Below are 12857 nucleotides of genomic sequence, written 5' to 3'. Positions count from 1 at the left end.
AATATTTAGCGACTAGTGTTAGCACATTGAGCATCACTAGAGGAGTTGTTTGTTAAAACAAATGATATTGACTCAGTCCACTGTGGAATGAATCTGAGAAGAGAACACTAGAGAAAACTAGTGAAGAAGCAAGTTGGCTAAGATTCTTGCTAGCTGAAATCCCTTCATGGGAGAAACCGTTACCTGCTGTGTTAATTCATTGTGATAGTACCGCGGCTATTGCAAAGATTAAGAATCGTTATTACAATGGTAAGAGATGACAGATAAGGCGAAAACATAGCACGATTAGAGAATGTATCTCTAAATGGAGGGGTTAGAGTTGATTTTGTACGTACGAATGAAAACTTAGCTGATCCTTTGACGAAAGGACTTAATAGAGAGAAAGTCCAAGAAACATCCAGTAGGATAGGACTAATGCCTATAGCCCACAAGTGATGGTAACCCGACCTACATGACTGGAGATCCCAAGAAATAGGTTCAATGGGTAAAAACAAGTCATGAAGTGGTAGAACATGCTATGAGAGAAAGAATATAGAAAGCATGATCCTGCAGCGAAAGAAGGATGAGGTAATAGTAACTCTTAATGAGATCTATACTCTATGTTGAGTGGGGTACACAGCTACAGGAGTACCCTTGATAGACTCACCTATACGAATGTGGAACTTAGGCCAGTCCTATGGAATTTCGAGGCAGAATTTCTAGAGCATTCGTTAAAACCGGGATACACGTGCAGGGCCTTAAAACGCACGGGCTTTTAGAATACACCTATGAAAAGGTTTGTGTGTGGATTCTATGTCTGAGATAGAGTTCAATGTTGTAAGCAACTCTTGTTAAATCAGAATATCTTCCACTATGCTAAGGTTCAAGTTGTTGGCGACACCTTTGTATATTAGCAAATCTTATGGAAACGTTTTACGTTATTTCTCGAAACCATTTTGAAGTCAAGTGGGGGATTGTTGGAACACTAGTTAATTCTAGTGAAGAAAATTGGAAAGAAAAACACTATGGAAAAAACTAGTGTGTGGGTGTGACTTAAAAATGTCCCACATTGAAGGGTCACCCCAACTAGTAAGTGTTTATATATGGGAAAAGTGACCTCCAAGGGTGTGCCCTTGGGGTACCCAATTTTGTGAACGGGTGAACGCTTAAAAAATTGATATATATTTTTTTGTCACTTGAAAATGTTAAATTAATTAATTAATTAATTTAATCATTATCCGTAAGCGCTACGCGTAACAAATAAATTTGTTACGATCCGACCCGATCCAAAAGCATATCCAGAAACTTCCGGATATATCCAATGAAGAAACAAAACGCGTTTGCTTAAGGATTAAGCAGACTTAATCCCCAAGTCACTCGTTTTTTGTTACAAACTCTCTCTATAAAAGGAGAGCTCGCCCCATTTGATTCAACACACCGAAAATTCACAGTCGATGCTTCCTGTGTTTTTTCCTCTCTTCTCCCTCCGACTTGTTTTTAACAAGTTTCTTCTGCTTCTACTCCTTTCTGTCCCGTCGATAATATATGATTCTTCGGAATATAGAGTACTATTAAGATCATATTAAAGAATGATCTTAACAGTATATATATATTATTTTAAAGAGAAATGGTGGTATCACCATATTTGAGTGGTCGTAGTGCCATATTCATGTTTTGGAGAAGTTAGAATGGTGGTAACACCATATTTGAGTGGTCTCATCACCATAATAGAATGGTAATAATACCATATTAATTTGAACGGTTTCGAATAGAGCGGTTACGTACCGTATCGAGTGGCTTCGATCAAACGATTGAGCCATATTTTGAGGGTGTAATTCTCGAACGATTTTTCTACTATGCAGTAGTTAATCGAACAGTTGTAGCTGGGCTTGTTTTATCCTGGAGGCGGCGTGGTTGATAGTCTACCTTGCACAAATTTGGGTAGTGCCACGAAACGTCTTAAAGAGAGCGACCTGGTCGTGACTCAACCTAGTAACAACTTCGGTAGATGATAGAATTTGGAAATTCAAATTTAACAGTTTGGAAATCCAAAAACAACAAGATTGTTCTTAAATAAGTCATACGATCAAATAAAAATTACATTAACCATATCAAAATAGTACTCATATTTTAGGAAAATAATACAAACAATATTAGTTATTATAAAGATTATGGTATATTTTTGACCCCCTAACTTTTTCAATCTTGCGATTTTAGTCTAAAGTAAAAGGTTAAGGTATAAAGAAAAAGTTGTTGCCTTTGTGGTTACAACGCCGATTCCCTATCGCGACATATCCATCTCAGATGGTCGTTCACCGAGCGCTCCAGGTGCAAAGATGAACGTCCTTATCAATGCACAGGCTCCGATGAAGTGCAAATTGTTGAAATAGTTGACACATTGTTGTCTTTTGGCAATGCTCGGGGCCAAATGAAGTGAAAATTGTTCACATTGACACTAGGGAGAGGGTGAAATGGCGTGATTCAAAGGCTTGAGACCCAAATTCGTTGATTTCTTTTCCAAACTCTATATAAGTTTCACGATCTAGTTCTCCACTTTCAAAAGGCAACCCTAGTCAATGGACAACCTCAAAGTAATACGCTGGAAGAAAGAGAAAACTATAGAGCCTATATTAAGAGATTCAACAAAGAGGCCATTCAAGTAAAGAACACTGATGACAAGATGATACTGAGACTAACACTCTTGAAGGGACCATTTCAATGAGATTATTGACCTCAAAGCACCCCACAAATTCAGCAATCAACTAGAAAGGGCCAATAAGTATATCCAATGTGAAGAGATGTTGGAAGTTAACAAAGTCATTTTTTGGTAGTTTTTTGTTAATTTGTTTGGTTTAAAAAAATTTATGGAAAAATAAGCTTAATTCAAATGACAAAATAAAGATAAGTCATTGTGTTGCACCTCTTATTAAAACTAACCAAAAACAAAACGATAAAACTAACCATTAAAAAGACCATACGTTGAGACATTTTCCATCAGCATTTTGACGTCAATACAGATTATTAAGAAAGCCAAAAACATGCTTAAGGTTGCACAAAAACATTTCAAAAGCCAATAAAATTTGCCTGTTTTCGCTCATATTTTAACAACTTGCTGACAAGAAATTTGCAAGGTTGTCATTCTCGGACATTTCAGTAAAAAGAATCTTGACGTAAACTAAAAAAAATACTACAAAGATTGAAAAATAAAATAATAGTAAAACCAAAAAAATACCAACAAGGACATTAAATCTCAAACCATAAACTGATAGAGTGACCAGAACAAAGATGCCATTGTGAATTTGGACGGGGCGGCTTGGAACTCAATTTTGCCACAATCATTCCAATCACACTCCTTAAGCACGCAGAAAGTCCTTTGTGTTTTTCTTTGTCGTCAAAAACAAAGAGCTGCCCATCCTTCTATTTATTGACATCACTTTTAGCAGCCCGAGACAACGTTGAGGAGGCTATTAGAGACAACGGAAAAGAATGTGAAACAAACAGGTACCCGCGATGAGAGCATGACTGGACATAGAATAGAAAACGCTATATGAAGTTGACAAAGCAAAGCCCTACGATCTTATGAGTATGTCACACAAGCAAAGAATCAACTATATTGCATTTGAAATTTTAACAAGATACGATCAAAAAACAAAGAATCTATTGTACAAGAATCCTTGGAGAATGAAGGGTAGCTACTATTTTCAATATTCTGGCATATACTCCCAATCAGTACATTTATAAACAATTAATCTTATTATTAAAAAAACAATTACACTTCTTCTTTCATCCTTAACATTATGATTTCAAATGAAGCTTCCTAATTATAAATAATGACAACAGAAGTGATCTTCAGCCTTGGTTTGAAAGTTGCAGACATATGTTTTAAGATACAGAGATTATATTTGATTTTGCTTTAGATGTTGCTGGTAGCATAAATTTGTTAGAACTGCCAAGACTCAAAATTGAAGTTAAAATGGTTCATCAGCAACCAAATCAAACAAAAAAGGATGGTTATATAACATTTGTTTCATATACTTACATAAGAATTGATATTAAAGCTGCTATAGAATCATGGGGATTTTTGTTTTACTTTCACCACCTTCGCTAATTTGGTCAGTGTCTTAGCGTAGTTCTTGTGACTGGAGTGCATAGCTACAAAAAGAGAAGAACATTTCATTCTATTTTAAATCATTAAGTGGGGTTTATGGAAGAGCTGTTTAAAATCCATGAGAGGAGGAAGAACCAACCCGTTAGTCTCTTAACACTTGCTTCCTAACTCTCATGGGCAGCAAAGTAACTAGTTTTGAATGATGCTTCGACATTAAAACATGCCTTGGCTATTTCAAGTTTCTAGCCTATACAGATTTTAGCTTCAACTATAAAGTTGAATAGCACAACTACTTGAAATTTCTTACCTATTTGGAGTTACTTTACAACATCTCTCGCTGATCTTTATAGGACTTAACTTTCTTGATACTGACTAGCATGTATTAAGGATAGTCTTTCATAACAACAAAAGTTCTATTTACTATGGGAAATATCTTGAATACATAGGTCAATCAATATTTAACAAGGATAGCAGCTAATATAAGACTCCAACATTTGAAATATTTCCAACACACCATGTTAAGGTTCAAAACATATTTATATCAGCAAGGATAGCAAAATTTATGCAGAAAAAGTTTCAAAACTTTACCATGCACAAAAAACGTACCAGGCTTACATGAAGTTTGAGTGATTCGTGTAGCTCAAAGCAAACATTTCATCAAAAATATTATAGACTTGACATAATAACATCTATGTCCTATTGCTGATCTTAGAAAATCTAACCTCAATCTAAAGGAATGCATGATTCTGAACTATATACAGTCAATTTCATGAGGAGAGAATAAAAACCTCTTAACAAAGAAATAAATGAAACTTATGGCAATTTCTTTAGCTGCAAATTCAAATGACCTTTGGATAACAATGATTCATGAAGTAACCAATAATCAGAACAAGTTCAAAATAAATATCATAAACGTAAATTAACATATAGGTTCCAGTTAGATTTCATGCTCAAGGGACATAGCACCTCATCTACAAACTAGCATTAAGAACAAGGCGATATTAAACTCTCAACACAGACTTTTGGGGTGTTTTCAAAGTCAATACTCTTCGAAGTACCATCCCTACAATTGTTAAAAATATAGTCGCCTGACCAATCCTCTTTAGGCTTGAGGAGCACTTGTTCATCCTTGAAAATATATATTGCCTTCATAAAGGCTGGCCTGTACGAAATAGTGAACAATTTAGTCCAGGACTCGTTATTTCCATATTCCTTCATTACCCAAACATCATCACCACAAAACACAGTCAAGCAATCCTTAAGAACACTCAAGTGCAAAGAACATCCATCTACCTTACCATCATTGGGCAACAAAACCTTTTGGTAAGAATCGTTCCTCATATCAAGAGAAAGAATAAAACATTGACTTTTCTTAGTATCTTTAGAAACCAACCAATTAATGGTGCCACTCACACATTGGCCAGATTTCTGAATAGGGACAGCAACAAAAGGGAACATTGGAATTCTTTTCCATGAATTTGCACCCAAAGTATGAACCTTCACTTCATCTTTCTTAACAAAATTACCACTGATACACTCACATACACGTAAAACAGACACAACCTTGTAATTATCGTTAACAAGATCATATCCGAAGCCATACATCATAATTTCCCTTAGAGGTAGTCGCTCTCTTGAATTTTCATCGGGGGGCAATTCCTTGAATTTTCTAATGGAAGGGTTCCACAGTCGAAACTGAATCAAATCTGATTCTGCATAATAAACAGCAAGACAGAGGATGCCATTGCATGAGCCAACTAAATAAACAGAATTGAAAAGAGAATGCTTGAGTAGTCCGATGTTGGTGGTGGTGACGTTGGTGAAGAGGGAGTCCAGTGGGTAAGACTTGAGGTCGTCTTTGTAAGAGTAGCTGCTTATACAGTGAAGGGTGTGTGTGGTTGAAAGACTAAGGTGTTTCTTTTGAAATTTGGTATTGGAGATTAGAGAATTCCATGACTTGCAAGCGCATCGTAGTTGAAGTAGGAGCTTCACCGGTAACCTACATAGGATTTCTTCAATGAGTTCAAAAGGAAGAGTGGGCAGCGGCAGCACGTGAAGTGACGGTGATGTTAGGGTTCCAGTTAATTGTCGCCTCTTCGCGAAGATTTGAGAATAAATAGTGTTGTTTTGCTTGTCGCCACCCTCGCTACCTAGGGCCATTGGACTTCTGTAACTAGCGCAGACAACGATTGACGAGAAAGTAACAAAAGAGGGGATAGTTATATGTGTATATATGGGTACTTTGTATTTTAACCTAAATAGCGTGGTTGTTTCTTAATGTTTTGACGCATCATAAAAGTATATCCTTTTGTGTCTTTTACTTCAACCTCTCCCTAACTTTTCTTTCTTAAAAACAAACTAAAACAAACTTATCCGATAAAATGCACTAACTCTTTTACAGCGTGGTTGTTTCTTAGTTTTTTGACACATCATCAAAAGTATATCCTTTTGTTTCTTTTACTTCAACCTCCCCCTAACTTTTCTCTCTTAAAAACAAATTAAAACAAACTCATCCGATAAAATGCAGTAACTTAATCTTTTTTATAACCTCAATCAACATAAATTTCTCTATAATTCAATTGGGTTAATTATGTTTTTGGTCCCTACAAAATTGCGACCTTGTAAGATTAATCCTTACTTAATTTTAATAGCATTTTTAATCCCTATAAAAAATTTCTGCACTCAATATTAGTCCTTACTCAATCCAAATTTGTTTAATTTATGTTTAAACTCTTAAGTTTTTCAACAATTTTTTACAGGCGTGTTAAGAACGTTATTAAAAGGTCCTCCGAATCTTAGCCATTTAATTTAGACAATCCAATGGTCTAGGAAACAAAGTGTTTCGGTGATCCCATAAAAAAATAAAACAGAAAAAGATATTTTCGTGATTCATCTTAATTCCTAAAATTCCTGAAACTTCTTCTTCCATGGACGGTTCTTTGCCATCGATCGTTTGAGTTGGTTATCCACAAACTTAAAAAATCAAATAAGTTCCACAACATTAGATCCTTTGAGACTTAAATTATAATTTTCACTGTAATGCTTCTTCTTCTAAATTAAACGTTTTTTTTATATATAAATATTTGATCAATAGATCTTAAAAGAACACGATCGAAACATTAAATTTCAATGGAATAATTATCTCAGTGGTTGTTGAATACACTTTGGGGAATTTTAGTCAACAAATATATATGTGTTCATACAAATGTATTATAAAGATTAAACTGAGGCAGACACACGTGGGCTAGAGACTAGAGTAAATTGCAAGTTTAGAAAAGCAAAATTGGCTACATCTTTGATTGATCTATAAATTCATGCTTTCATCGGTATCATGATTTCAAGAAAATTGATAGACTTCCCTGGAAAACCAAGATGAGAAAGGCCAGAGAGGAAACAAATTATATGCGCCACTATACTTTATGTTCCACATAAGAAACAATATGAACCAATGGATTAATTAGATCGAATGATTGAGATTTGGTGTAAGTCTTTTGACTTACACCTGGTGTCAACGGATCCTAACTCATATATATATATATATATATATATATATATATATATATATAGGGGTTTGCTAGGATACACCCACTAGTTTTTATTAAGGTGTGTTTTAGCAAAGATATAACTAAAAGTTGTTAAATACACCTTAAGGTGAATGTTTCTAAAACACACCTTCTAAAAAAATAAGTGGGTGTATGTTAGCAACTCATATAGGCATTTGCTAGGATACACCCACTTATTTTTTATAAGGTGTGTTTTAGCAAGTTATAACTAAAAAGTAGTTAAATACACCTTAAGGTGTAGCTTGCTAAAATAACCCCACATAAAAACTAGTGGGTGTGTTCTAGTAAATCCCATATATATATATATATATATATATATATATATATATATATATATATTGTGTTTGTTACATTTTTTTTAATATTTAAATTTTTATTCTTATCTATTTGTTGCATGTGTTATTTGTATTAAAAGTTGAGGACATTTTTGGAAAGACAAAAAGACAGCCCAAAAGAGCTGAAAGATGTTGTTTTCTTTATATATATATATATATATATATATATATATATATATATATATATATATATTTGACAAATTGTTTTCTTTATATATAGTATAGATATATAGTATAGATAAATTTTAATACATATATTTTACTTATCAATAAAATAACAAAATATTGTTGAGACAATTATCGGTGATACTAACAAAACACTGAAATAATATTTTCACTAAGAAAATAAAAATGAAAAAACATTCAATTATATCTGATTGATAATTACATAATAACATAACTTTACAAAGTATTTATTACAAGACATATACATTCTTTTCAAAAAAACTACACGTTTTCAAGATTGTTTTTTTTTTCTTCTAAAAATAACTTGCCTTTGTTATTTCTTTATCTTATTTATTAGTCAAAAGGAAAATTATATTAAATAAAAAATTAGATAAAGAGACCGGGGGCATAAGACCTGACTCAAGTACAACTCAAAACGGGGATACAACATAATAAATGAGACCAAGTAGATCGACCCTGATCTATCCTATTTTTTTTACTAATCACAGACGCAACCTAGCAAACCCGTATACGGGTGCGAAACCGAGTTACAAAAAAAATATGGAAAAAAATATGAAAAGCGAAAATCTGCAAAGAACGATTAATGGATTGACTGTTATTAAAATCCAAGTATGAAGAACCTCCTGAACAAATCAGCAAGCATAAAAGCTCTTTCGTGCTTGAAGAACTAGAGTGTAGGCAAAGAGGACACCTTGAAACCTGCAGATCTCAAAATATTTGGAAACAACAGAGAATCAAAGAAGTCAGGTCACCATGCCATATTATAAAATAATATTTTTTACTGTTATACATTATTAATTATTATATCTTTTAGAAATGTGAGTATAAAAAACACCGATATATCGGATATATTACTTATTGTTCCTCAGTCAAGGTGGTTAAATTATTAAACTCTAATGTAATAAAACGGATATATCGAAGATTATTTCCTTTTCATTGATCAAACAAAATGTCCATCCACCAAAATTTTATCATTTCTATATTCTCTTGTGATCTCTTTTATAATTGTCGATGTTTGATTCCATTTGGTGGTAAAAATAAATGTTATTCTTTTTCCATTGGGAGAAAAGACCCTAATTACCTTAATTGTGAAAAGAGAAAACAAATTCAAATAAAACAATGTAATTTAAATTAAATTGTATATTTACGAAGTTATTGAAATGGATAAAATGAGGGGAGATTGATGTGTTTGAAAAATTAGAAGGGATGATTATGTTATTTAAGAAAATCTTCAAGGAAATTAATGCAATTTGCCCTTTTATCATTAGCGTCGGCTTTATCATTAGTTTCTTTTTTTCATCTTATTTTCTCAATTCATATAGTATTGCAATGCGCTTTGATGCATAGCTCCCTGCTTTGAATTAGCCCGTGCACGGGCCCGTACTTAGCATGAGTTTGTTGTTAGTTCACCTTAAAGGTGAATATATAGGGTGTCTAGGGTTTGAACCCCGGCCCCTGCATATATTATGCATTATCCATCAAAATTTTGAGGTCAATAAAAATTATTAAGAAAGCCAAAAACATGCTTCAGAATAAAAAAAACATTTCAAAAGTCAATAATATTTGACAGTTTCTGCTCTAATCCACTATAAGTGGTCTTTAACAACCCTTTGTTGACAAGCAATTTGTGAGGTTTTCATGTTGGATTAATTATTTAATTAATCAATTATGGATTGACAATAATCAATTATTATAAGTCGGTGTCATAATATAAATTATGGTCTATTGTGTTAAGCACTAATTATATGATGAATTTGAGTGATTGGGCTTTTGTTACTAAATGGACCGTGATGGGTTGGACCATTTAGATAAGCCCAATGAGAGGTCCCTGCCCTCAGCCGTTTAGCTATTTAAACGTCATCCCATTAGACGGTTAATTATTCTGAATATTGGTGAAAACCTAGAGCTAGACGGAATGAGGGTAGTTATCCCTCTCATAGTTGTCGGGGTTGTCTACGTTTATTCTTCATCAACCTAATTCAAAGGTACACAATTTCTTGTTCCTTCTTTTGTTACTGATGATATGCTATAATTTGTATCTATTGATCCATGGCTAAACACTAAAACTTTCATCAATTGGTATCAGAGCCAAGTAGATACAGTTATGGCTATTTTTCTGAAAATATGAATTCTACGTCGATTATGCTTTTATGGCTATATGTTGTCTTGAAATCGTATGATTGGATCTAGATGCCATATATATATTTGTTATTTTTCCAATCCTGTATACAACTCTTAAATCACGATCCATGTTTTAATATCTTGTTGCATCTATTCTCTCACTTATGTATTCTCTCACTTATGTACGGTATCGTATTGATAGTTATGTATTCTCTATACATGATTCAGTATATTATTATTTGCCTATCATTTCAGGAATTTTATTGATACAAAAACTTGAATCGATATATTTGAGAGAATACCGTACCTATATGTTGCAGCAAATCATGTGAGATTTCTCTTCACTGTGATTATTGAACGATTCATGAGAAACATAATCGAATCCCTTGTTGGATTTTCTAAAAAAAAAAAAAAAAAAAAAAAAATGACACCCAGGCGCGTGGTAGAGCGTGTATATTCTAAAATTCCAATTTTATTTTATTTTATACCAAATAATTATTATTTTATATTATCTAATTATTTTGGTATAAATTTGGAATAGTTTGATACATGTTGATATTTTATACATTATTATTTGGTGGATAAATTGTGTTTCCTAAAATATCATATGTTCTTTTAAATCATGCATTCTTTAGATTTGAGTCTAAAATATAACACTTATGTAAATTATTTTTTAAAGTGTTAGTATTGTGAAGAATCTTTAGACTCAGTCTTATATTCTTGTCTCAAATTTTTGTCAAATCTTGAATAGATCATATATCAATTAAATTGAGAATAATTTATTTCAAATCATGTATTCTCAATATTTGAGCTTAAACTGTTTTTGAAAATTCTCTCTTATATTTACTATTGTGAATTTATAGAAGGCTCAATTTTGTTAATTTTAATGCCAAGTATAATTAATTTATATTTTACGATTTTAAATATTCTTGGCATTATAAATATTCTAATGTAAGATATTCTTGAATTCATATTGTCTTAGCATAAAGATCCAAAGTTCACTAATTGATCATTCTTTTGGCAACATATTTAAACTAAGACACTTGTGCCTGATTCTTGTCACAAATTGATTTAAAGGGTCTTAATAATATTTTGTTTTCAAAAGGAGTATAGTAAGTTGTATATTATATATGTCATTTATATTAATTGAATCTAAAATTGACATATTTCTCTTTAATATACATTATGTTTTATGCTATACTCTCTAATCTAGACCCTTAGTTTATTACTCTAAATTTTGTGACAAACACCATTAACTATATAATTATGTGTCTTGTCGCAATTAAATATTTGGATCACAATTATGTTAAACTATATATTTTATATATAGTGAATAATGCATTGTTGCATTTTTTTTATGCTAAAATTCTAATTATGAATTAAAATTTGTACGTCTCTTTGTTGTTTATCCGTAACTATTATCAGAACAACTTATTAAGAATTGAGGCAATTTTTGAAATATGTATCATCCTTACATCTGAATTCTTATATAAATCATATTGATTTATAATTAGAGTCTCACATATGCTTATTTATAATTGCTTATTCTCTATTGATGAATATTTTTGAGATGACTATATTATAAGATATTCTCGTTAAGTCATCAAAATTCAGTGGCTCGAAGTATAAGAATGAATGTCACACTCTGCGAGGTAAGTTGTTATTTAATTATTTTATCCTCTTGTGACTTATTGCTTATTATTGCACATATGAAGAAATTTAGTTCTTCTTCTCTTTTGTTGTGCAATTATGATATCCTATATAGAAGTGAAATCCTTTTTCAGAATATTCTAAACAGAACTCTGTTGTTATATACTATTTTCTTACTATAATGCTCCATTTTGTATTTGTGTTTTTTCTAATTTATAGTGGGAGTATTGAAAATTTTTATTCTAAGAGTTCTTTTCTGGATAAATTAGAAAACTATTTGACACACTTCTATTCCAAATAACAACTTTTGTTATTATACTACTTCATATAAAAGAAATTCTAAAGTCATATTTATGATGTGCTAATTTAAAATATTGTTAAGCACATTTTTCTATCATTTGAATATGACCGTAGTTGAGTAAATTTAAGTATAATTGTTTATGCATGATATTATTGTATCATATTCTCTTAAGCATAAACATTATTTATTTGTATAATTGTAATCTCACCTATCGTGGGTACAATTATGCAAATTTTGTTAAATAGATTAGCATTATATTTGTAACAGTCATACCCTATCAGTGTGTTGTTATTAATATAATTGTTATTGTTCAATGTACCTAAAATGTTTATACTTATGTCAATTATAATTAGAATACTCTATCAATGTTTAAATTTTGTAAGACATAAGAATGGTACATTGTGATAATATAGTTCTTACTTATTATCGTTAAGATCCTTGAATGAGATTAATATAAGTAAGTTACTTTGTTAAAAGACATGTAGAAAATTGTATAAATTTTGCAATCCAATATTATTACATTTTGAATTAAATTTCTACCTAAATGTGATTTTTATATATATATAAATATATCGGATTGCTACTATCCCTTTGTTATGTGAGTGACGGACATA

At 31.7% G+C, this 12857-nt stretch overlaps 1 protein-coding gene across 1 annotated transcript; it reads right to left on the bottom strand.

Moving 5' to 3' along the window:
* Positions 1-4951: 4951 nt before the first annotated feature.
* On the bottom strand, positions 4952-6247 carry LOC146935127 (F-box/kelch-repeat protein At3g23880-like). Its single transcript, XM_085757599.1, has one exon. It carries the CDS (start codon positions 6245-6247, stop codon positions 5072-5074), a length of 1176 nt encoding a protein of 391 aa, XP_085613725.1. The 3' UTR covers positions 4952-5071.
* Between the last annotated feature and the right edge of the window lie 6610 nt (positions 6248-12857).

Source organism: Medicago sativa, chromosome 3, assembly GCF_051527215.1.
Source record: "Medicago sativa cultivar Bolivia chromosome 3, Bolivia_mono, whole genome shotgun sequence".
In the NCBI taxonomy this organism is placed as follows: Eukaryota; Viridiplantae; Streptophyta; class Magnoliopsida; order Fabales; family Fabaceae; genus Medicago; species Medicago sativa.
Note: the sequence above shows the minus strand (reverse complement) of the source record. Positions and strands in the feature narration are given on the sequence as shown.

Coding starts and splice junctions, on each gene's coding strand:
- LOC146935127 (XM_085757599.1), bottom strand. CDS start 6,247: ATGGCCCTAGGTAGCGAGGGTGGCGACAAGCAAAACAACACTATTTAT.